Source organism: Tupaia chinensis, unplaced genomic scaffold (genome assembly GCF_000334495.1).
Source record: "Tupaia chinensis unplaced genomic scaffold, TupChi_1.0 Scaffold000256_1, whole genome shotgun sequence".
Lineage (NCBI taxonomy): Eukaryota > Metazoa > Chordata > Mammalia > Scandentia > Tupaiidae > Tupaia > Tupaia belangeri.
This window is the reverse complement of record NW_006159736.1, coordinates 4,378,931-4,405,279: the sequence shown is the minus strand read 5'-3', so window position 1 is coordinate 4,405,279 and position 26,349 is coordinate 4,378,931. Positions and strand designations below refer to the sequence as shown.

The following is a 26,349-nucleotide window of genomic DNA, read 5'->3' as shown; positions in this document are numbered from 1 at the left end:
GCTCGCCAGACAGACAGAGACAGAGAGACAGAAAGCGAGAAATCACCCCCCAGGGGGGATGGCCACGCCGCAATCCCTTCTCCTCCATTCTCCTCTCGGGATCTTGGACACGCACGCACACGCGCCCGGCGTGAGTTTTAAGCCACCGGGTCTGGGACGCGAACTGCAGTCGACTACATGGGAATTCAGCGACATAGCCATTACGCTAACTGCTGGTTCCCTCTGGGGAACATTTTTAACTTTTACATTTTCCACTGCTTCTTTAGTGGAAGGTATGTCTGTCTCCATTCTGGGATTCTGGCAAGGGTGGTTTCATAGACCATTTCAGAGATTTCTTAACTTTTCCACCTTCCACTGTTCCTTCAGGAACATCTCCATTCTGAATTTATGATAGGCTCACATCCAAGGCATGCTGTAGCTTTAAGTTTCACTGCCGCAGTTTGAGGTTCCGCATCTCGATCTTCTTGCACAGGAGTTTCATCTGCAGGTGAGACGTGTCGGAACAACGGCTGGACAGCTGCGCTCAGACAGGCTCCTGTGCGCGAGGGGTTGACGTTATTTCCTTGCCACGCACAAGGGCCGCTCTTAGCTTTTCTTTTTAATCTCATATCTAAAATGTGCTGCAATCGATAGCAGTGCTGTCCTTCAGGAAGGTGGGGCAAAAAGTCATAGAGACATCTTTTTTCCTTTTTCCTCTTAAGCTTCACATTCAGTTCATCCACACATCCTTTTTTTCTTAAAAATATCCAATGTTTAACCATTTCTTTCCATTACAGACACGACCATCCTGTCTTGGCTACCATCACTTCCCACTTGAACTGCCCAGAAGTTCTGTCTGACCTCGCTCTTTCTTCCTTGTGTTCACCCCTAACATTTGCTAACTCAGTGGCCAAAACAGTCTTATTATTAAAACATTATCAGATCATATTATCCCTTTAGTTAAAAGCCCTTTAATAGCTTACAGTCTTGTTCAGAAAAAGAAAGCAGCGAAGGCTTTAACAATGCCTTCAAATCTTTGTGATCACTTCTCTAGTTTCATTCTCATCATCATTCCTTTGCTATTGCAATTTCTTAATTCCTTTTTTTTTTTTTTTTTTTTTTGCAATAGAGCAGGTGCGCTTGCTGGAGAGAGAGACAAAAAGTGAGAAATCACTTACCAGAAGGGATGGTCTTGCCACAATCCCTTCTCCATTCTCCTCTCAGGATTTTGAGCATTGCATGCATGCATGCACGCATGCACGCATGCCCAGCGTGAGTCCCAACCAGCCATGTCTGGGACTCAAACCACAGTTGACTACGTGGGAGTCCAGCAATGAAATTGTTACACCATCTGCTTGTCCCCTTTTTGCTATTTCTTAAATGTGCCAGAATAATAGAGCTGGTTCCCTAGCATGCCCAGAATACTCTTCTTGAAGATAGCAGTTTCCTTTAAGTCTTTGCTGTAAGGATGCTGTCACAGAGACCTACCCTGAAACCTTAAACTCATTTTCAGTCTCCAGGGACCAATGATATGACATATTCTGCTCTATTTTTTTCCCCAGAAAACTTACCTTATAAATTATCATGGAACTTACTAATTATGTTTATTTCTTACTGTATCTTTTCCTACTAGAATGTAAACTTCACAGGAACATAGAGGCCTCACCCACCTAAAGGACAGAGTTGCTATCAGCTTTAGTAAACTTATTGTCCTTATCTGGCACATCGCAGCTTGTCAACCTATTAAATAATGTGCTTCTCCTCGCATTATTTCACTCTCATTGCTTCTCAGAGTCAATGGTTCTGTTTCTTGCAATAAACATGGACTTGGACCACTTTAGGGTCTTGTTTTTGTTTTGCTTGTAATTTGCCAGAGAACGTTTACAAAACACCTACCAAGAGACAGACACAGACCAAGAAAGTGAGAAAGCGCCCCCTGCTGGGAATAGTCATATTACTATTTCTTCTCCATTTCTTTTCCCTTTAGGATTTTGGGCATGGGCGCACGCACACTCACTCACTCAACCCGTTTTTCAGGCTGCAGGTCTGGGACTCTAACTACACAGCCATATAGGATCCAGCTGCTTTAACCACACCACCTGCGGGCCTGTTCTTTAGAATATTTCTCTCTGCATTTGCCGTTTCAATCTATTGCCTTTTTCATTTCTTTCTTTCTTTCTTCCTTTCTTTCTTTCTTTCTTTCTTTCTTTCTTTCTTTCTTTCTTTCTTTCTTTCTTTCTTTCTTTCTTTCTTTCTTTCTTTCTTTCTTTCTTTCTTTCTTTCTTTCTTTCTTTCTTTCTTTCTTTCTTTCTTTCTTTCTTTCTTTCTTTCTTTCTTTCTTTCTTTCTTTCTTTCTTTCTTTCTGTTGCTTATTCTGTTTGATAAGCTCATTTTAAGGATGTATATTTAATTTTCTGGTCTTCAAGTCCTCTTATATTCTTTGTCCATCTTTACTTACTAGACATGTTTTTATTACCAGAAGGTTTATTTTTTCCCTCTGTCCCATTTCCCTAAGATCCTTTATTCTTAACAGCTAGTTCTAGAAATTCTGCTTTGGAAATACCACCTAAGAAAATTTGTACTGGATTACACTTGTCTCCTCCATCTACCCCACAGGCATCATTGCAACCCATGATTTGCATTCTTACATCACTCAAAATCATCAAATGCAGATTTTTTTTTTCATTTAAAGCTAATATGAAAACTAGTGTTAATAAATCTGCAGATAAACATTTGCTTATTTTTAATGTATTTTCTCTTCAAGAAAAAATACAAATATTTATATACGTATGTATGTAATTATTTTCTGTTTTATTCAGTTTTTGCTGAAAGTGAGCAATTTCTTAGTATTTATTATCTAAGATTGCTTTTCTATTCTTATCTTTAACAGGTCATTGCTTTAGTGATGGATATATTTACAGATGTGGACATTTTCAAAGAAATAGTTGAGGCATCGACGCGAGGGATATCTGTGTATATTCTGCTTGATGAGTCCAATTTTAATCAATTTCTAAGTATGACTGAGAAACAAGGTTGTCAAGTTCAGCGTCTCAGGGTAAGAATCCTTTGTTTTTGTCTCAAGTGTTTTGTATACCATTTTCATTTCGGTCAGCTTTAAGTCATATTAAAGTACTTTACTCCAGAAGTGAAAAAAAAAACCAGTATATATTTTTAAATTGACATTATGATTGATCACAGATTGTAATTTTTTTCAAATGTGACCGAAAACACACTTCTTCATGAGAGTTTTATATTGTGTGTGTTTCCTCGTGGGAACCCTTAAGTTTGTCAGTTAATATCTCTACCAGTCAGATTTAATGCTTCAGTTTTACATGCACAACCCTAAAAACCACTGACTTGAGTGACTATACATCTCAGTCGCTATTACTTATCAAAATCATTTGCACAGTGTTTTCAGTTATGTTTGACTTTTAAAAAGGAAGATTTTTAATTATTTTATCATTTTGCACTATAACCTAAAAATAATCTTACATTAGGATCCTAAGTGACTATAAAACCATTCTGTATAAAATATAAAGTAATACCCTACTTAAGCTATGTTAATGTGTATGTGTGTGCATGTATATATAAAGTGATTATTTTCCTTGAGTAATTTTTTAAAGCCCTGAAATTTTCTTTTCACTAATTCTTATGTGTTTTAAAATTTTACTTCAAGTATTTTTTTAATATCGATATATTCCTCCCCCAGCCATAATTTTTATTTTGTATTTACATTTAATTATAGAATATTCGAGTGCGGACAGTAAAAGGCCAAGATTATCTTTCAAAAACAGGAGCGAAATTCCATGGAAAAATGGAACAGAAATTTTTGCTAGTTGACTGCCAGAAAGTGATGTATGGTTCTTACAGGTAAGATTATTGCATTTGCCTTCAGTGTTATCAATCACTTAAATAATTAGTGTCAAATTTTAATATAATTGGTTTAGCTCTTTAAAAAAAAAAAAGGTCATTTCAAAGAGTGCTTGCAAGGCTATGCTGTGGTTTGCTGTGGTTTGCTGTGGTTTGAATGCATCTCCCAAAATTCATGTATTGGAATTGGTTATATTGTGAAGATGCTAAGAGCTCTGGGCCAGCTTGTGGCCTGGTAGTTAAAATAACAGGATCCCACATGGCCAGCTGTGCAGTTCAAGTCCCAGACTCAGAGGCTTGAAAAAAAAACAGGACCAGCAGATGGCATAGTGGTTACATTGCTGAACTCCCACATGACCAGCTGTGGTTCAAGTCCTGGATCTGGTGGTTAAAACACACACACACAGGGCACATGTGTGTACATGCCCAAGATCATAGGAGGAGAATGGAGAAGAAGGGATTATGGTGTGGCCATCTCTTAGGGGTGATTTCTCATTACTCTCATACTGTGTGTGTCTCTCCAGCAAGCTCACATGTCCTAAGGCAAAAACATTTAAAAAAAAAAAGGAAGAAAAACATGCTGGCCACATATGCATGCCCAAATTCACAAAAGAAGCTTAGGATTGTAGTGAGAATCCCAACGGGATTTCATCATGACCATTTTACCTACAGGGTGCTTTTTCTCTTTTCCTCTCTCTCTGTCTTGGTGTAGGTTTCTGGCCAATGCCCTCTGAAAGTTTTTTTTAAAAAGGAGACTTAGCCTGATTATGATGTTGAAAAGTGGAACCTTTGGCAAGTGATTTTGATTGAATCCTGCTGGGTTTATAAGAAGAAGGAGCAAGACAGAGATGGGTTCTGCTCAGGGCTTGCTTTGTTTTGCCCACTACCATGTTATCTACCAGCAAGAAGACCCTCGGATGCCACCTTGATCTTGTACATTCATAGCCATAAGCTCAATAAATTTCTATTCCTGGAAACAGCAACTGGCATAATGGCTATGTCGCTGGACTCCCATGTAGCCGATCACAGTTCAAGTCCCGGACCTGGTGGCTTAAACTCATGCTAGGCATGTGTGCATACTTACCCAAGATCCCGAGAGGAGAATGGAAGAGAAGGGATTGCAGCATGGCCATCCCCCCGGGGGGTGATTTCTCACTTTCTGTCTCTCTGTCTCTCTCTGTCATTCTGGCGAGCACACATGCCCTATAGCAAAAGCCTCTCCAAATAAATAAATAAATAAATAACTTTCTATTCCTATAAATTATCTACTTTAAAGTACTTGGTTTAAGCTGTAGAGAACAGTCTACTACAACAGTCTGTAAAACTGAAAGCTTTTGACACTGTCCAAAGACTGACATTCTCTAAAAGATGCTACAATCATGTAGCGGTACTATATTTTTTGTGGCAATATAAGATTTAATCACTCATAATTATGACATAATAATCCATGATTGGTGATCTGGGAAAGTAAATGTCTCAGTTAAAAAGTAAAATACTTACATGATAGCTTAAAGACCTAGATTTCAGTTTTGATTCTGCCTCTGAAGAACTCAGACTTTAGGCGAATTCCCTAACTTCCTTGAACTTTGGATTCTTCATCTAGGAATTGAGGGACTTGACTAATCTAAGCGTCCCTATAGTTCTTTGATACTAAAAGTGTTTTTTTTCTCCTTATGAAAACGCAGTATGTTATGATTTAATAATAATTATTCATAAAAATTGAAGTTGTTTACTACTTTGAAGAATTTGTTGAATAGATTTTTCTTATTTTTCTATTGTTAAAAGCCTGATCAAAGGAACCAGCAGTTAGCATAATGGCTATGTCACTGGATTCCCACGTAGTCGACCGTGGTTCACGTTTCAGACCCGGTGGCTTAAATCTCACGCCGGGCATGTGTGTGTGCATGCTCAAGATCCCGAGAGGAGAATGGAGGAGAAGGAATTGCGGCGTGACCATCCCCACTGGGAGGTGATTTCTCGCTTTCTGTCTGTCTGGCTAGTGCACACATCCTATAGCAAAAAACCTCTCCAAAACAAAACAACAACAAAAAAAGATTTGGGGCCAGCAGGTGGCATGGTGGTTAGGGTGCTGGAATTCCCACATGGCCGGCCACAGTTCGAGTCCCAGACCTGGTGGCTTGCTTTCTCACTTTCCCTCTCTCTCCCTGTCCTTCTCTGGCAAAACTCATGTGAAATAATAATAATAAATAAAGTAATTCTTTAAAAAAAAAAAAAAAACCTGATCAAGGGAACAGCAGATAACATAATGATTATGTCATTGGATTCACACATGGTCAACTGCTGTTCCAGTCCTGGACCCGGTGGCTTAAAACTCATGCTGGATATGTGTGTGTGTGTTCCCAAAATCCTGAAAGGAGGCTGGAGGGGAAGGGATTGTGGTGTGACTATCCCCCCTGGAAGGGGGTGATTTCTCATTTCTGTCTCTTTATCACTGTCTCTCCAGTGAATGTACATGCCCTATAGGAAAAATCTCTAAAAGGAAAAAAAATACATAATCAAATCAGAACTAGAAGCCTAGGCAAGGCTGGCTCCAGAGTGTAGTGTTAAAAGAAGAATCAACCTTGGTACCAGCAGATGGCATAATGGCTATGTCACTGGACTCCCATGTAGTCAACCATGTTTCGAGTCCCAGACCTGGTGGCTCAAACTCACTCTGGGTGCATGTGCGTGCATGCCCAAGATTCCGAGAGGAGAATGGAGGAAAAGGAATTGCAGCATGGCCATCCCCCCAGGGGGTGATTTCTCACTTTCTGTCTTTCTGTCTCTGGCAAGCGTACATGTACTATAGCAAAAATCTTTCCAAAGAAAAAAGAAAAAGAAACCAATTTAAAGAGTAGAGTTTTATTGAGCAAATGTTAACACAATTAAAATTGGGCAGTTGTCCTCAAACTTCCAGACAACTCTGGCCAGCCTCGTGGTCAACTCAGTATTTAAGTTGGCCTAACAGAAAGTATTCTGAAGTTTGTGTACATTAACACGATTTAAAAGGTGGGACACCTCTGATTGACTGAAGCCTAGATGCTGTGATTGGCTGTAACCTAGCAACCAGCTCAAAAAATCATCTAAACATGCATTATTTCAGCTTATCCATAGGAATTTAAGTGTGGAAGTACTGCGGCCATTTTAAGCCAACATAGTTTAACAGTAGTCACTGCCATAATACTCCCTTGTAAATCCTCAACATCAGTCCTGAATGAGATATGTAATGAGGCTATATAGACAGGAAGCAAAACATACTAGTAAATACCTGTGAACTCCTAGGCCTCTAAGGAAGAATTGATTTGTTATTAAACACGGAGGGAAGAATCCGGTAAAGCTGTACTCGTCAACAGGGCAGTGTGATGAAAAACCTTAATTGTTTCTCTTAACTTAAAAAGCCCATGAAGAAGAAGAACTCATTGAAGTGGATGGCTTTGAGGGTTACTTGGTTATAGTCTACTTTGGGTCACTCAGCTGTAAAATGAGCATAATCATAGAACCTACCTCTTGTCATTGTTTTGAGGATTAAACGAGTGAATGCTTTCAAGACTCCCAGTGTTAGCTGTTGTTGTAGGATTAACTGTTATCTTCTGCTAAGGGTCCCTGTAAGTTCAGGGACATTTATAAAAGAAAACTGCCTGGAATTCCAGATAAAAACTTGTTAGGAGCAGATATTACAAATAGTGCTGAAATTAATGAGTCCTTTTAAAGACTCATTATATGTATATATATTTGTTCAGACTCACTTGGTTTTAGAGGGTTTTTAATTGAAGGTTTAATTTAAATTGAGGGCTTACTTGACTTATAGAATGGTGTTTATTATTTAAGCCCATCATAATTAATGCTTTCTATTTTTATTATTTAACTTGACTTTTAAGATTATTTCCAACAGTAAATTCACCTCAACTTTGTTTTGCTACTGCTAATTATTAATAGGTGCTTTATGTTGAAATGACTGTAGCTGAACTCTTTAGATTGGCATGGAAAAGACAATAGCAATGACACTGATATATTGGGCTGTCAAAAAAGTCATGACGTATTTTTTCTATGTTTTTCTACACAAAAATGCATCATGACTTTTCTGACAACCTAATATATATGTGTGTGTGTATATATATATATATACACACACACATATATACATACATAAGTATGTGTATATATACTTACAAATGTGTATATATATGTATTATCATATATATTTTTATATATCATAACCCAGAGGCAGAAATTAAATTACTATTTATAGAAATATATATGAAATTCCTATGACTGCAGATTACAAAAATCTATCATACTCCTATTTAATAACTTTTCTGTCATTCCAAGTTCATTTCAAATATACTTCTTTTAAAAATTAATGATTGTCAGCCATTGTTATTTTTGCTTTTCCTAACTATTAATTATTCTGGCCTTTCTCTATAGCCAACAATGTTCTAACAGGATTTAGTGGAATAGTTATTAACTAGTTTAGTTAAAAATGTATTTTCTTTTTGTTAAAAACAGCCTTGGTTTCCCATATTCTCTTACTTTCCTTGTAGGTAAATTGAAATGCCTTCGTTAATTCAAAATTCCTTGCCATGAATATAATTGTGTCCTAAACCCCACCATTCCTAGAAAGCCTTAGGATCTGCATTTATCCCATGACACTGTCAAGAGGAAGTATGACAGCTTACTCATCATAATGATGGTATTATCAGATAAACACAACAGGAATTTTGCCATGGTACTAACGCTGATGATATATTACACTTACATTGCTTTTTATCAATGTTTGTAAATAATGCCTTGAGTTTGATAACTCCATTTGAAATTGTCATGTGAATATAGGGAAGACATTTACTACAGCACTGTGCACAAATTAGACTGTGAATTTTATAAGACTGTAGTTTTATTATCTTTTTTTGAGAGCGATCTTTTGCTGTAGAGTACATGTACAGAGACAGAGAGACAAAAAGTGAGAAATCACTATTCTAGGGGTGGCCATGCTGCAATCCCTTCTCCTCTGTTCTGTTTTTTGGTTTTGAGCATGCACGCACGCACACACACACACACACACACACACACACACACACACACAGTGTGAATTTCAATCCTCTGGGTCCAGGACTCAAATCACGGTAAACCATGTGAGAGTCTAGCACTTTAAACTCTGCAGCATATGCTGACCCCAAGTTACTGAATTTTATGATCTCAATAAAAGTTGCTTTCCAAAGATATATTTCACTGAAATTTGTTGTCTTTCAGGTGTCATTTTTGATCAGATATCTCAGATCCATTCAGTGAATTACTTTCACCCCTGGACTTTCCCTTAATTCTAATACAGGACTCAGAGATTTTAAGCTATTTTCTTTACATGTGAATTGATAGACACATTTCCAACTTCATGACTAACATGTGACAGTGTGTGGTTGAAGAAAGTAGGAATAATAAGTTTTTGTTTTTATCCAGGTAAATGTGTGCACATGTGTTTAAAAAAATCAAATTTGAGGAGTCTTCAAAACGTTTATGGAAAATACATATTACAAAAAAAATTGCATGGATCAAAAAAAAATTTGCACCAAAATAAACTTGCATTTTAACTCCATTTGTCTATGAACTTCTTGAAGCCTCCTTGTGTTACTAAAGGACCTGTAATACAAAAGAGTAGTTCTTCCCAGCTCTCTCTTTTCTCAGCCTCCAAATTCAATTATTCAATTCTAGCTAATTCTCACTTCATTCTATCATCTCTTGACTTTTTATGAAGGCAATTGAGGAATTATATTTTCTCTGGACCCATATCCACTTCCTCTTCTTAGAGCCACATGCCCAAGAGATTTTTATAACAATTTTTGGTTAAATGAGAAATCTAGGTTTACATTATTAAAATTGTTAAAACTGATCATTGATGAGTGATTTTCATGTCTCCTTTTTCTTTTTTTTTTTTTTTTGCTATGAGGCACGTGCACTTGCCAGAAAGACAGAGAGAGACAGAGAGACAGAAACCGAGAAATCACCCCACGGCGGGGGATGGCCACGCTGCAATCCCTTCTCCTCCATTCTCCTCTCGGGATCTTGGGCACGCACACACACGTGCCCGGCGTGCGTTTTAAGCCACCAGGTCTGGGACGCAAACTGCAGTCAACTACATGGGAGTCCAGCAACATAGCCATTATGCTAACTGCTGGTCCCTCATGTCTCCTTTTTCATAACAAATTGGATAGTGACATTTTGTTTTTACTTTTATTATTTGTCTTTGTTTTCTATTTATCTTTTGTCTTTCCAGTTGATTATGTAGATTTTTCAGCACATGACTGACTTTGCAAATGCTCAGTTACTCCCAATAATTTGTGCTGTCCCTTCTAAACTCCCACATCCTCAAACCTGGACCTTGCAGCTGTGGTCTTGGTATTTCCCATATTCCTGGGTGGATTCATCCATTACTTTTTTTCCTTTTTTTTTGGAGAGGTTTTTGCTATAGGGCGTGTGCACTAGCCAGACAGAGAGAGGCAGAGAGATAGAAAGCGAGAAATCACCCCCCAGGGGGGATGGCCACACCGCAATCCCTTCTCCTCCATTCTTAGGATCTTGGGCATGCACACACATGCACCCGGTGTGAGTTTAAGCCACCGGGTCCGGGACTTTAACCGCGGTCGACTACATGGGAGTCCAGCGTACTGCTGGGAGTATGCTAACTACGGGTCCCAGATTCACCCATTATTTATTTATTTAATTGATTGATTGTAAGAGGGAACATGTACTTATAAAAGAGAGTGCCTGAACACACCCTCTCTAAAGAGCATCATCACAACACAATCTCATCAGGATTGTGGAGATGCATGTACATGTGTCCAGTATATTTTTTTAGCTGCTGGAGGCAGAACAAAGCCCTGTTGGCCATGTGGGATCCAGCACTCTAGCAAAGCCTTTAACTGCTGTGCAGTGGGGACAGCCCGATCCATGTTTTTTGTTCGTTTGTTTTTGCTGTAGGGCACCTGTGCTCGCCAGAAAAACAAGAGACAGACAGAGAGAAAGTGAGAAATCACCCCTCTGGGGGATGGCCACACCACAAGCTTTTCTCCTCCATTCTCCTCTTGGGATCTTGGGCACGCATGCACACGTGTCCAGTGGGAGTTTAAGACACCGAGTCCAGGAGTCAAATGTGGGAGTCCAGTGACATAGCCATTATGCCAACTGCTGGTCCCCTGATCCATGATTTCTTAAATCCCATTTTCATTTCTAAGTCTCCATTTTCCTCCACACTTTGCTCAAGTACATTTTAAATCACCAAATTCATAATTCTAGATACTTAGCCGTTTGTTTGGAAATGGAACTCTAAGGTGAATAATTTTCCTCTAGATATGGAAAGGTTGCTATGTAATCAAAATGATGTTGAGAAAGCTCATCGATTAATATTCCTATTCTTTTGATGTCACTATTTATTCTTTACTAAAAGCTTCTACAGTTTCTTATTTTTAGCCCCATTATTAATTTGTTCTTTTTATAGAATTTTTGAGCTGTGAAGTTACTGATTTTAGATTTTTCTGCTGTTTTAATATGTGCATTTACTGCTATATACGTCCTTTAGCAATATGTTTGCTGCATCTCATAACTTTTGGTATATGTTTTTTTTATTTTCATTTGTCTGGAAGTATTTTCTAATTTCTTTTGTGACTTTTCCTTCATCCCATTGCTTGTTCAAAACTTTTTCTACATATTTTTCTGTTTTCTATATATCTGCGGATCCTCCAGTTTTCCTCATGTTGTTGATTTCCAGTTTTATTCCAGTGTAATCTTAAAAGATTCTTTGTATGATTTAAATCTTCAATTTTTTTAAGACTCATTTTGTGATATTCCATGTGGTCTATCCTGGAGAATGTTTCCTATGCATTTACTAATGCATACATTCTAATGTTGTTGAATGTTCTCTATATAAATGTGTAGTCTTTTTAGTTAATAGTATTGTTCAAGTTGTCTGTTTCCTTACTGGTCTTCTGTATAGTTTTGTTATCCATTATTAAAAGTCTTATAATATATTGCTGTCTTTTTCTCCCTTTCATTCCCTTAAAATTTGTTTCATATATTTAGGTGATATGAGGTTTAGTGCTTAAATATTTGTACTGGTTATGTCTTCTTGGGAAATTGACCTTTTTATTATTGTATAATATACTTTGTCCCTAAAACCAGATTTTTTTAAATTTAAAGTCTGCTTTTTCTGATATAGCAACTTCTCCCTTTTAGTTATCATTTGCATGATACATCTTTTCACTTGTTTTTACTTTCAGAGTATGAGTGTTTCTTGACAACAGCAAATAATTAAATTCTGGGTTTTTAAAATCTATTTGATCAATCTATGTCTTTTGACTGGGGAGTTTAATCCATTTACCTTTAAACTAATTATTTATAGGGAAGAAATCACTAGTGCCACTTCTTTGATTTCTATATATGTGGTGGCTTGTTTGTCCTGCCTCTCATCTTACTGCCTTTCTTTGTTTTGTTGTGGGGTTTTGTTTTTGTAGTAAGATGCTTTGATTGCTTTACTTTCCTTCTCTACATGTTCTATAAATACTTTATTTTTGATTACCATTGAAATTAAAACATTTTAAAGTTATAGCATTCTATTTTTTTCTTTTTTTTTTAAAGAGGTTTTTGCCTTAAGGCATGTGTGCTCACTGGAGAGAGAGAGAGAGAGACAGAGATTATGAGAGGGAAAGTGAGAAATCACCCCCCCCCCCAGGCCATTCTCTTCCTGAGATCTTGGACGCACACACACACACACACACACACACACATGTGCCCAGCCTGATTTTTAAGCCACCAGGTTGGGAACTCAAACCACAGTCAGACATATAGGAATCCAGCCATGTAACCACTACTCCATCTGCTGGTCTCAAGTTATAGCATTCTATTTTAACTGATAATAACTCCAATCACATACAGAACTGCTCCTTTCCAACTCTATCCCCTACATCATGTTCTTGATGCTACAGATTACATCTTTATATATTATGTAGCAATTAACAGGTATAACGTTTTTTATAAACCGGTTTTATTTTTTGAATTCCATGCACTAAAGGTATAATAGTACAGGTTACTATCTATCTATCTATCTATATTTTTTTTTCTGAATCTTGTATTTCTCTTTGGGCCTGTTGTTGCTATCTACCATCATTTTTGTTCTAAGGACTTCTTTTAGAATAGATCAACTAGTAATGAACTTCAATTTTAGTTATCTGAGGAGATCTTTTTTTTTTTTTTTTTTTTGGGGGGGGGCTGAGATTTTTGCTATAGGGCCTGTGTGCTTGCTAGAGAGAGAGATAGAAAGTGAGACATAACCTCTTAGGAGGGATGGCCACTGGCCACCCTGCAATCCCTTCTCTTTCTGGGATCTTGGGCATGCACACACATGCACCTAGTGTGAGTTTAGAGCCCTGGATCTGGGACTCAAACTTTGATCGGCCATGTGGAAGTCCAGCGACGAAACAACTATGTTATCTGCTGGTTCTGAAAATCTTAATTTCTCCATTTTTGAAGGCCAGTTTTCCTGAACATAGTTTTCTTTGTTGCATTTTTGTTACAGTTTTTTGACTATACATTTCCACTCCCTTCTTGCCTACAAAATTTCTGAAGAGAAAGTCACTGATAATCTTATAGAAATGCTCATATATGTGACAAATTGCTTTTCTCTTGATACCATCAAGATTCTCTGTCTTGGGGCTGGCAGGTTGGGTGGTAGTTAAAGGTGCTGGACTCCCACATGTCAACCACAGTTTGAGTTCCAGACCTGGTGGCTTTCTTTCTCTCTCTCTCTCTCTGTTCAAAATTGAAAAATAATGATAATAAATTAATAATTATTCAAAAAAAAAGATTCTCTGTTTTTGACTTTAGACCAGTTTGATTATGATATGTCACATGATTCTCTTTGGATTTATCCCAGTTTGAGTTCTTTAAATTTCTTGAATGTGCATGTCAAATTTTCCCACAGACTTGAAAAATTTTTGGCTCTTATTTCTTTAGGTAACGTACTGACTCTATTCTTTTACTTATGTTCCCATAAAGCATATGTTGTCTAATAGTACTGCAAGATTTTTAGTCCCTCTTTTCCTCATTCTTTCTTTTTGCTCTTTTGACTCAATGATTTCACATGATTGATTATTTATTCTGCTTGACCAAATCTGTTATTAACTTCTAATGGACTGTTGAATTCACTTGTCTTTTTCCTCTCCAGAATTTTCATTTGTTTCTTTTTTTATAGTTTCTGTCTCTTTTTCTTATTTTATTGCTGTATTGTTTTCCTGATTTTTTTCTTCTATGTTCTTTTTTAGTTCATTAAGCATTTTTATGATCACTATTTTAAATTCTTTGTCAGGCATTGCATATATTTGCATTTCTTTAAGATCAGTTTCTGTATTTTTTTTTCTTTTTTCCAGCCAGGTTTCTGTTTCTTTATATACCTTAAACTTTGTCTAGTCTTTGTATACACTGTGTTTGACCTGTCAGCTTGGCTGGAGAGTCTAGATCACTCACATCTTTTTTGATCTCTTGCTTCCTTGGTATATACCTACTCTTGGTATATACTACTTAGCATATATTACTTGGTATATGCAATTCTGATATGCTGCTTGTCTGTTATCAGTGGTTTCCAAGCTCTGGTGTCAAAATTATCAAAACAGAAACCAGTCCATTGGGCAGCCTTCCCAAAGAAGTCAGATGCATGGTCTACATTTTTTAGCATAAGTAAGGAGCCTCAGTTCAAGGGAATTAATGACTATTTGTTCCACACAATGGTGAGAGAGGTACAAGTGGGCATACAGATCACCACAAGTTTTTCTACTCCTTTGCTGGAATTGGATTTTGATTTTACAATGGATGGTGTACTGTAGCTTCTCTATTGGCCTCTAAGAGTTCCTACAGATGTCACCTGAACCATTTATCTTTAGCTTAGAATCTTTAGGGGGAAATAGGGCTTGTAGCTTTCTAGTCTGTCATCTTACTGACCTTGAGTGTGTGTTTTTAAAAGTATTTGTGCATTTTCTCTGTATCTTTCAAGTGCCATTTTAGCCTCTGTTTGCATCTAAGCTTTAAAACTACCTTCTAGATTTTCTTCAAATGTCTATGGATCCTTTTAAAGGGATTGATATTTAAGAATGAGGGGCCATAAGGCTTATTAGAAACTATTTGGGAAGTGGTTATCAACAGTTAAGTTTACTTTAGAGTAATTGGATGAGGTCCTGGCAATTTTACAGGAAGATCTCCAAATGTCAGCATAAATAGCTTATTTATCTGGGGCCGTTCATTGTTCTCCGATAATAATTTCTTTCTCTGAAAGTTGGTAGAGGGGACAGAATTTTGAGTTAATTCTGAAAAAAGGTATTCTAGAAGCAGAATGGTGACAAGAGATGAAAATCTATTCATTGTTATTTCTAGCTTCATTTTATCTTTGTGCTATTTAAAATCTCAGAACGGCATTTTCTGGGTTGGTTTCTGTTTAAATGAACCTTGGGTATTCTGAAAGGAATAGAGGGAATGGTACATGGAAGAGAGAAGAGAAGGGAACCTGGAGGCCCAACCACTCAGCATAGGGACTTTGCCAATCCATTATTTATTTTCTTTGACAGTTGTTTTTTTTTGTTTGTTTTGTTTTTTGTTTTGTTTTGTTTTGTTTTGGGTTTTTTGGCGATAGGTCATGCGCACTCGCCAGACAGACAGAGAGAGATAGAGAGCCAAAAAAGCAAGCAATCACCCCCCCGGGGGGATGGCCATGCTGCAATCCCTTCTCCTCCATTCTCCTCTCGGGATCTTGGGCATGCACACACACTGCTGGTCCCAGCCAATCCATTATTTATCTGTCTCCATGGCTTTAGTAACCCACTATCCATAGTGCCCTTTGTTTCTCATGTTGAATCCAATAAAAATTCTGCTGGGCCCAACTGGCTTATTCTCATTATTACCCAGCTTACATAAACTTCTTCTGAGTCAGCCACTACTTTTCCAGCAGAATTCTGTCTTCTAGGGAACCAGCAGTTAGCGTAATGGCTATGTCGCTGGACTCCCACGGAATTGACCGCGGTTTGCGTTCTGGACCCGGTGGCTTAAAACTCACACCGGGAACGTGTGCATACATACCCAAGATCCCGAGAGGAGAATGGAGGAGAAGGGATTGCGGTGTGACCATCCCCCCAGGGGGATGATTTCTCACTTTCTGTCTCTAATGTCTCTCTCTGTCTGTCTGGAGAGCGCACGTGCCCTAAAGCGAAAATCTCTCCAAAAAAAAAAAAAAATTCATTTATGTAAATAAAAGAATATGTAAATATGTAAATAATTATTTCAACTGCTTCCCTTGCTGCTTTTTTTAGTAGCATATGGGGAAGAAAAAGAAATAAAAAGCATGTTAATCTAAAATTAATAAAACCTTTCTTTTTTTCTAGCACAAGCATCTCTTTCTATTCTTTTTTTTTTTACTTTGAAAATAACTTTTTGTTATCATTTATTTTCCACAACAGATTTTTTGAGTGTTCACAAGTTGCAAGCATCATTCTTAACCCCTGGGAATATAGCCCTAGGCAAGCTATACAAGGTCACTAAGCTTAGAGAATTTTTATTTTAGTGAGCAGTGGAGACAAAGAGAAAGCACTTAAGAAAATACCAAATAATAAAGGATATTGGAGGAATTAAACTAGAGAAATGATCAGGTAAAGACTTAGAATAGCATGGTCACAAATGTCCTTTAAGCAAAAATCAGTCAAGGACTAATCAAAGAGAAAAAAGTGTTACATAGAGAACTATAAGTGCTAAGGTTCTGGGGCATATATCTGAACAGGAGATCAGTGTGGTAGGAACACGTTAGGCAGGGCAAGAGCTATCTATGGTATAAGTGGAAAATAGGCAAGGTAAAACTTCTCTTAAGCCAGGTTAGGTAAGAAGTGTGAATTTTATTTTAAGCAAAATGGAAAGCTCTATGTAGGAGGAGTGTGACATGACCCAATTTGTATTTCAAAAAGATTACTCCTGCTGCTGTGTTGTTGGGAAAATGAGCAAATGAGGAAGCTAAGAGTCAAATTCGTCAATGATGCCTTAGACCAGGGTAAAGGAGGATAGGTGAGATGTGTGAAAGAGTTTGGAATTAGAATCAGTAAGACTTTTCGATCCCTGTTGGTTCTGAGGAAAAATAAATTCCAAGATGACTATTTGTTTTCTGAGTCCTGATCATCTGAAAAGATGGTTGAGCCAGTAACTGAAGACTTGGGAGAAGAACAGGTTGTGGACAGCAGATCTGGTAGATAAAGACTTAGGAATCAGATACATTGAGTTGATAAGACCCATTAACATTCTAAGTACTGGGACCAGCAGTTGGCGTAATGGCTATGTCGCTGAACTCCCATGCAGTCGACCGCAGTTCAAGTCCCGAACCCAGTGGCTTAAATTCATGCCAGGTGCATGTGCGTGCATGCCAAAGATCCCGAGAGGAGAATGGAGGAGAGGGGATTGCAGTGTGGCTATCCCCCCTGCGGGTGATTTCTCCCTTTCTGTTTCTCTGTTTCTCTCTGTCTTTCTGGCAAGCACACGCTATAGAAAAAAACCTCTCAAAAAAAAAAAAAAATTGCAAGTACAAATTGTACCCTATTCCAGAAATAAAAAGTTAGCTCAGGCAACACAGAGTGCCTCTGTCTCCTTGTCCTTTGCATTACCTCCCATTGTATCATGTGTTAAGTACTCTAAAGTTATTAAAAATTTTAAGTTCATGGAAATTATATTCTGTATTAAAATATCTTGATTGGCATTTGACTGGCGTGGTTTATGGTACATTTACCGGTCTGTGAACTCTGAGTACAATGAAGTTTTTTAGTGACTTTACTGACTAAGGCTGGTGCCCACAGATCCCTGAGTCCAGGCAGCCTAAATGACCCTTACTTGACGAGCCACCAAGATAGAAGTCTGAAGGCACTGATCTCTCAAAATGTATGCATTGCCATCGTATATCTTGCATTTCTACGTTGGAGTTCTGAAGGATTTGTAGTCTTTATGCTGTCCTTGTTCTCGTTTGGGGCTTAAGGAAAATGAGGCCCAAGCTCCTATGGCTATAGCTCAACAGAAATCAGGTCTCTCATCTTTTTCTCCAGTGCTAGCTTTCCTGCACCCTACCAAGATGGTATATATAAAATATAATTTTATTTTTTTAATCCATAAAATCTTGTAGGCAGATGCAAAATGCGCAGCAAGTTTTTCTTTGAACTTCTAGAAAGTAGGATAAAAAAATTAGAGGTAGATTCAAAGCCCAATCTTGATTTCTTTGTAATGATGAAAATATTTTATAGTAGTCAAGGAAGACAAACAAAAGCACTTTTTTGGTCAACATTATAGTCACATTTCTGTTTACTAGAATTATATATGATCAGTTTTTTCACTTGTAAAATTGTTTTCTTTTCTTCTGCTTTTGTTTTTCCAGCTATATGTGGTCATTTGAAAAAGCTCACCTCAGCATGGTTCAGATAATCACAGGACAACTTGTTGAGTCGTTTGATGAAGAATTTAGAACTCTCTTTGCCAGATCCTGTGTCCCTAGTGTATTTGCTCAAGAAGAATCAGCAAGGATAAAGCATGGCAAAGCACTGTGGGAGAATGGAACTTACCAGCGTTCCGTTTCTTCATTAGCTTCTGTTTCTAGCCAAAGAAACCTTTTTGGTATGCAAGACAAAATAAATAAACTAGATTCTAGTTACTTCAAAAATAGAGGGATATATACGCTAAATGAGCATGACAAATACAGTATGAGAAACTATGGATACAAACCTCATTTTGTCCCAAATTTTAATGGTCCAAGCACAGTTCGTCCGTTTCAGCCCAGTCAGATAAATGAAAATTGGAAAAGGCATAGTTATGCTGGAGAACAGCCAGAAACAGCTCCATACCTGTTGCTTAACAGGGCTCTGAATCGCAACAGTAATCCACCTGGTCATTGGCAAAGACCGTCAGATAGTCTCAGTGTAGCATCCTCATCACGGGGAGGCTATGCAAGCCACCATAACATCCCTGCCCAGAGTTTTGCCAATCGGCTTGCCCAGAGAAAAACAACAAATCTTGCAGAAAGGAATTCAAATGTGCGGAGGTCTTTTAATGGAACAGATAATCACATCCGCGTTTTGCAACAACGCATGCCAACCCTTGAACATACCACAAAGACATTCTTACGTAACTGGAGAATTGAATCTTACTTAAACGATACTTCAGAAGCTACACATGAATCAAATGGGTCAGCTTTAGGTGAACGAGTTGAAGGCTATGAGAGTCCTGAGTCTGTGAAAGCCAACGCCATTTATACTCATTCTCGACTTCGCTCCTCTTTTGTATTTAAACCAACTTTACCTGAGCAACAGGAGGTTAACAGTTGTACAACTGGCTCCTCAAATTCAACCATCATTGGTTCCCAGGGAAGTGACACACCTAAAGAGGTCCCAGACACCCCTACAAGTGCAGGGCCTGTGAGTGACAAACCTTTGCCAGAATCTGTCCCTGTGCTCCCATCACAGTCAGAACTGCCGAAGATGCATACCTTACAGGTCCCTGAAAACCACTCAACAGTGTTAACCCAAGCTACAAATGGACACACAGAGTCCAACAACTATATATACACAACTTTGTGTGTAAATAAACAGACAGAAAATCTAAAGAATCAACAAAACGAGAATCTACTTAAAAGACGAAGTTTCCCGATCTTTGACCACTCAAAAGCCAATTTAGATCCTGGAAATAGTAAACATTATGTATACAGTACACTTACCAGGAATCGAGTTAGACAACCAGAAAAACCCAAAGAGGATTTGCTGAAGAGTTCGAAGAGCATGCACAATGTGACACATAACGTGGAAGAGGAGGAGGAGGTGATCAAGAGAGCGCCTGTAAGTGGCACTGCTACCAAGTCCGTTTCCATTGCTGCCTTACTTGATGTGAATAAAGATGAACACAACAAAGAGCTCACTGTGAAGAAAGAAGTCAAGGGCTCCCCGAGCTTTTTGAAAAAGGGGTCTCAGAAGTTAAGATCATTCCTTAGCCTTACTCCAGAAAAGAAAGAAAATCTATCCAAAAATAAAGCACCGGCCTTTTATAGGATGTGTAGTAGCTCTGACACTTTAGTTTCCGAGGGTGAAGAGAATCAAAAACCAAAGAAATCAGAACCAAAGGTTGATTCATCTCCTAGAAGGAAGCGCTCTTCATCATCAAACTCACAAGGCAGTATTCACAAAAGCAAGGAGGATGTAACTGTTAGCTCATCTCAGGGGATTAACTCCCCCTCAGATGAAAGCAATAAAAGAATACCTTCCCCAGGTCTGGCGGAAAGGAAGTTCTTGGAAAGGGCAGGGGATGCCTCTGCCCCAAGATTTAACACCGAACAGATCCAGTACCGAGATTCAAGAGAGAGTAATGCAGTTGCCCCTGAAAGAAGACTAACTTCTTCTCCAAGGCCAAAGTCCACTGAACTTATAAGATCTCATTCAACTGACCGACGCATTTATAGTAGGTTTGAGCCATTTTGTAAGATTGAGAGTTCTGTTCCACCAACCAGCAACATGCCACATACCAGTATAAACCGCCCAGAAATAAAATCCACAACTATGGGTAATAGTTATGGCAGGTCCAGCCCCATGCTTAATTACAACACTGGTGTTTACCACTCATATCAACCAAATGAAAACAAGTTTCGGGGATTTATGCAAAAGTTTGGAAACTTCATACACAAAAATAAATGAAATGCTATAATATCAAATAGCTATTAAAATACAAAATGAAAGTGGCTATAAATTTTGTCCAAGGTATCCTTTGGACAGCTTTTGTAACATGTCAGTAGCTTGCTGTAGGGGGCAGAACTATTGGGATAATATACAGTAAAGTTACTGTTCTGTGTGTTGAAGTTAGTTGTTTTAGTTATATTATAGATGGACTTTCCCTGTAAAGAAGTGAGTTTTTTAAATGGTTAAAAAAAAAGATGTAATTAAATTTAGTTTATTTTTGTTTATTTTTCCAGACTGAAGGTCTTTGTAGGCCTTAATTAGAACATTTGTGGAGAGACAGTATGCATATTTTGACCATTCATTCCAAAGTCTTTTTAGAAAAGAAAGGATCATCCTATCAGTAATCCTTTGTAATATGTCTTCATGGTATTTTCACATCTTCAGAAATATCAAAACAAGATAAGACAAAGAAGACAGAGCTTTTTGTTTTTAATGACCTTTAAATTCTACAGATAGTTTGCTATATTTTATTAATGGTTTATTAGTCTTTTTTTTTTTTAAGAAAAATTTTTGCTACAAGGTGCACACGCTCACCAGAGAAACAGAGAGAGAAGTGAGAAATAACCCCCGCCCCCCACTCCCACCCCCCGGGATAGATACACCTCAATCCCTTCTCCTCCATTCTCTCAGGATTTGGGGCGTGTATGCAAACATGCTTGGCGTGAGTTTCAAGCCACCAGGTTCAGGACTCCAAACATGGTCAACCATGTGGGAGTCCAGCAACTAATCATTACACCACACCATCTGCTGGTCCTGATGGTTTATTAATCTTGAAGCACTGGACAACTATATAGGAGCAATGGTACTGTTTAAACTATGTAGCTCAGTAATTTTTAATTTTGCCCAAAAACTTTGCAAAGTATCAGCCTTTGAGTCTTGTGCAGTACAAATTACATTCTTCTTCTTCTTTTTTTTTTTTTTTAAGAGATTTTTGATATAGGACATGTGTGCTCACTGGCAAGACAGAGGGAGACAGAAAGTGAGAAATCACCCCCCTCCTTCCCCGGAGGAATGGCAATGTTGAAGTCCTTTCTCCTCCATTCTGCTCTTGGAATTTTGAGCATGCATGCACATGGCCTGGCGTGAATTTCAAGCCCCCAGCTCCAGGACTCAAATTGTGGTTGACCATGTGGGAGTTCAGCACTTTAACCACTGTGCAACCTACTGGACCCCAAATTACATTCCTAGGAATTTCTTTATCTAAAAAAGAAAAAAAAATAATGCAGGATGTGCTTCTTTTTATTAAGGACTCAGAAAGGCCACACTCCACTTACGCATCAGCTGCCTATCTTTTATAATCTTCATTTCTTCACATCTTTCGCAAGCTAGCATGAATTTGGAAAACCTTTTTTTTCCCTAGTATATAAAAGGTTTTAGGAAACTAAATTCCCACCTAAATTTTCAGGTTATGATGATGGTGAGATGTTTTGCTTAAAATCCTTTGCTGTTTGTGCCCAATGTAACATGACCGCATATTGTTTATATAAGAGAACCAGGCTGAAAATAAGAAGCGGTGCCTAGTCTAATTCTGCAAGGACTGTGTGGCCTGGCAGAAAGTTTTTAATCTTTCTGTATCTCAATTTGGGGATGATACTCTGATCATAAAATACCCTTCACCTTTCTTAGAGTAACTAAATAAAACCTTATCCTTTTTATAGACTATTTCGGTTTTGCTTCATTTACAAGTAGCAGAATTCAAGAAGCAGTGCATCACAGAAGTATAAATAAAGCATTTTTACAACATTGTAAATATTAGGTCATTGGGAAAGTCATGACATATTTTTCTGTTTTTCTATGCCTAATGCATCATGACTTTCCTGACAACCCAGTATATGTGTTTTCCAAGGTACTATGTGGGGTACAGTATATTGTTTTTAAAATGCAATATCCATTCAACATTAGTGTCTCAATCATTAAAATAATTAAAATAATGTCATTAAAATAACTATGCCAATAAAAGAATTCCCTGCAGTTTTCAAAAATAATGAAAAGAAACATGACAGGAGAGAATAGGACCGTGGTGAAAAGAAAACCTAATACTGCACACTTGACAGTAGACTAGGTCATGAGCTGGAACCAAGTCCCAATATTTTGTACTATTGTCCCCACTATTTATAGATGATAATTGAGAGAGAATGTCCCAAGTCATATCACTAATAAGCAACAGCTCTAAAGTGTTTTAATATTCTGTCACATCACATTACCTCCCAATAGGTCCAATGCCTGCATCATTCAGGCTGGTGAGGAAAGAACATGTATTTTTCCTGACTTAACAGTAATCAATTAGGAAAGGTTTAGCTGAATTTTAACCAGGCAACAACACACAGGGTTTACATTACTCGTTAGGTAAGATCAGGGAATTAAGCTGAGATTAGTTTCTGAATGTAATCTAGCAGGGCCAGTTTTAATTGCTAGGCAGCCATTTTGACCTCTCTTATTGGCTTGTGACAATGAGAGTTCAGGAAAGTTAAATGAGAGGGAGGTACAAAGTCTAGGCTTCCATACTAAAGAGAAGAATCCATTAGGTTAGGTAGTTGGGTGGAGACTGGTGTTCAATGTTACATACATTATCTCGTTAAATATGAGGGAACTTCAAAATGACTGTGAAAAAATGAAAGTACAAATTTATGTTGGTACAAGAAAATTTTGAAATCCACACATAGTTTTACTATAATACACATGTTCCATGAATTTTATGAAGACCTCTCCTAGTTGGAACAGCTCTATGAAGTAAGTACCTTCCTTTTTGCAGATGACAAAGCTAAGCCATTAGATAAGCGATGTGTCTTTCCAAGAGTTATACAGCATGGAATTTACGGAATTGGGATTTGACCTGCAAGCCTATATTTTTGAGACTATTCAACACCTTTCCTTCCTGGCTTTGAAGAACCATCTGTGAAAGTAGTTATCTTTCTCTTTTCTCTTTCTTTACCAATTACAGAATTATGCACCAGTAGTATTTATAAATAAAGATCCAAAACAGCACTCTGTATTACATCATTAACTAAAGTAGGTATTAGAGCTCCCTTTGTAGCAAAGGAAATTCCCAGTTCTGCAACATGAAATTTTATTGTATGAAAAGCTGAATGTAAGCACCTGAAAATTCTGTACACTCTCTAATACATAAATTGCATAAAAATAAAGTTTAGAGAACAGTATTTATTACAGGAGAGGTATTACAGCTTATTATATTCATAGAATTTGCTTTTTTAAAAATAACTTTTGGAATATGCATTGCCTTAATATCAGACAAGGAATTCAGTCCCAATAAAAGAAGCATGCCTTGTTAGTGGGTTATTTTTTAGCATCATCTGGAAATTGTATGATTTTCATAGTTTATTATGAGATTATTAAATAGCATTAAAATTGAGTCTCCATGACTGGAAGAGATTATTCATTTTAATGTTAGGAAAATTAACTTTGGTAATTCTTGACCATTAGTTCTTTACTCACATTCCAAAGTTCAGAACCCAGAGTTAACCAAACTAGATTGACTTTAACATTACCTATTCTTTGTTAGTATGGAGTAGAGAATCTATCAAAGTTTACAGGATAATAAGATGTCATTAGGCAGCTCTGAGGTGGGAAGCCTGAACATTGTAAAACTTTAAAGTGCAAATTTAAAATTAAAATCTCATAAAGACTAGAAATGTAATCACGTTTTTGTAAGCACACAGCTGTTGCCTTTTTGTAGAACAACTTCTATAATTTTCTAAGACAGATAGCTTCTCTGAATATCTTTTTAAATAACAATACTTTCTGAGCTCTTCCTCTTATATGGAGTTGAGAAGCAGGGGGTGCTTTATTTTATCTACCCCAGATAGATAACTTAGTCTTTTTTTGCACAGCAGGTTTATTCCCCTCTGCCTTTTTTCTTCAATAGTTTTCCTTTCTATGTTTCCCTCCAAAAATACCCATATGTCAGCTTAATCAGGATAACTCTCCAGTGTTTCTGTGATTGAGAACCTTACCCAGGGTTAAGACTAAGCAAGCGCATAATACTTCAAATCATTTACTCAGCAAAACAAATACTACCAAAGTTTTGAACATAATAGTTTCAAGTAATAGACTTTTGTTCTTCCTCCAATGTTAATATTGGTGGAATGATAATGTATAGGTACTCTTTGATATTAAAGTTTGATAATGCAGTATTTATATAGTACATTAGTTTATAAGCAAAAACTCAGGAAAATGGATATGATTTCGAAGTAGTTCTTGGCGGATGACTTCATAATCATGTAAGTGATCCAGTGTCCTGAACATACTAATATCTGTTTATTATAATGATTGGGATTAGCCACAATTCTGACATGGGGTGTTGATGGATGTCAGTCTACACATGGGGAAGCAAATATCTTGTTTAAGTTCAATTATATCTAATATCTAGATAAACAATGAAAAAGGTAGAATTCTGGCTGCATTCAACTTTATTCAAGATCTATCCAGTTATTCAGCTGTTATTCAACAGATTTTTTTTTGTTAATATCTGTTTGTTCTTAATATGTGATTAAAGGATACAAAGTAGGACCATTGTTTCAGGTTAATGATGCATATGGCTTCTGTATGATGCTGTTCAAAAACAGTGTATATTATTATATTCAGTTTGGTTTGTTCAAGGAGAGGATATTTTAAAAGATGAAATATTTTTTTTAAATATTTCCAAAAAGATGAAATGCTAAACCAAAGATTCACCTTGTCAACTTTTTATATTCACACAATGTTACAAGAACTATTCTTCCAAATTAACTTGGTTTTGATCAATAAATAAATATTAAATAATTTTGTACAAACATGAATAAGTTGTTTTTTGTTTATCAATCTTCATATCCTGGATTTCTCCATTTACACTCAGTCTTTCAGTTGAAGATTATAATCAGGAATTTAGGTGTTTGCACATTTCAAAATATTTATGAACTTTGAAATCTTCTCTAAAATACTTTAATGTTTTTTATTTTTATTATTTTAATTTTTGGCAAGAGTGCATATGCACTAGCTGGAGACAGGGGGACCATGATAAAGCACCCCAATGTGACGTGGTCATGCCATAATCCTTTCTCCTCCATCTCTCCATCCTTTCGAATATATGCACACATGGCGATTTTCATGCTGCCAGATCTGGGACTCAAACCATGAGGTTGACCAAGCGGGATCCAGCTCCCTTGACCATGAGGCAGTGAGCTGGCCCTATAGTAAACTTTAAGTTAGAAGAAAAAAATAAAGAGGACATCTGAATAATCAGAGGCTGCCAGCAAATTATCATGAGGGTTTTAAGAACAAAAACTAATAAAACTTTGCTACCTTTAGGGCTATTTGTCCTAACTTGCTTGTGCTTTGGTGTACTCCTGGTGTCCAGAAAAGAGCACCCAAAACAGATATCCAATAAATATTTGATTTGTGAGCCTGGTATTTTCTTAGGTGCAGTTAGGGAAATATATGGTCTTTAATATTGGTACATTAAAATGGGCATGCAATAACTGTGTAAATAGTCATTTGTATTAAGAGGCATAGATAGATTAGTGTAGCAAGGGTCCTAATTTAAATTTTAGTCACAGTAATCCTAGGATCTGGACATGTTTAGAGACTGAGCAGAGGTAGTCTTCCTAGGATATATTTTGTGCAAGAAAACAAAAGGAAAAACCCTGATAAATGTATTCCAGAGGAAAAGGGAGTAGAGCTATACAAATGAAGTGAGCTATACAACTGAAGTTCAAGGGCAATTGACACACGAAGGAAA

General features: G+C 37.3%; 1 protein-coding gene and 1 pseudogene across 1 annotated transcript; one reads left to right on the top strand and one right to left on the bottom strand.

Annotated features, from left to right (window-relative positions):
- The window catches only part of LOC102477696 (ATP-dependent RNA helicase DDX18-like), a 3,655-nt pseudogene extending 2,090 nt beyond the window's left edge, over positions 1-1,565 (bottom strand).
- Positions 1,566-2,873: 1,308 nt separating this feature from the next.
- Positions 2,874-21,110, top strand: SACK1B (scaffolding CK1 anchoring protein B). The gene is made up of 3 exons (XM_014588045.2): positions 2,874-3,034; positions 3,725-3,849; positions 18,275-21,110. The coding sequence occupies exons 1-3, from the start codon at positions 2,885-2,887 to the stop codon at positions 20,571-20,573; spliced, it is 2,574 nt and encodes an 857-aa protein (XP_014443531.1). The 5' UTR covers positions 2,874-2,884; the 3' UTR covers positions 20,574-21,110.
- Positions 21,111-26,349: the final 5,239 nt, after the last annotated feature.

Coding starts and splice junctions, on each gene's coding strand:
- SACK1B (XM_014588045.2), top strand. CDS start 2,885: ATGGATATATTTACAGATGTGGACATTTTCAAAGAAATAGTTGAGGCA. Junction 3,035..3,724: donor GTCAAGTTCAGCGTCTCAGG/GTAAGAATCCTT, acceptor ATTTAATTATAG/AATATTCGAGTGCGGACAGT. Junction 3,850..18,274: donor GTGATGTATGGTTCTTACAG/GTAAGATTATTG, acceptor TTGTTTTTCCAG/CTATATGTGGTCATTTGAAA.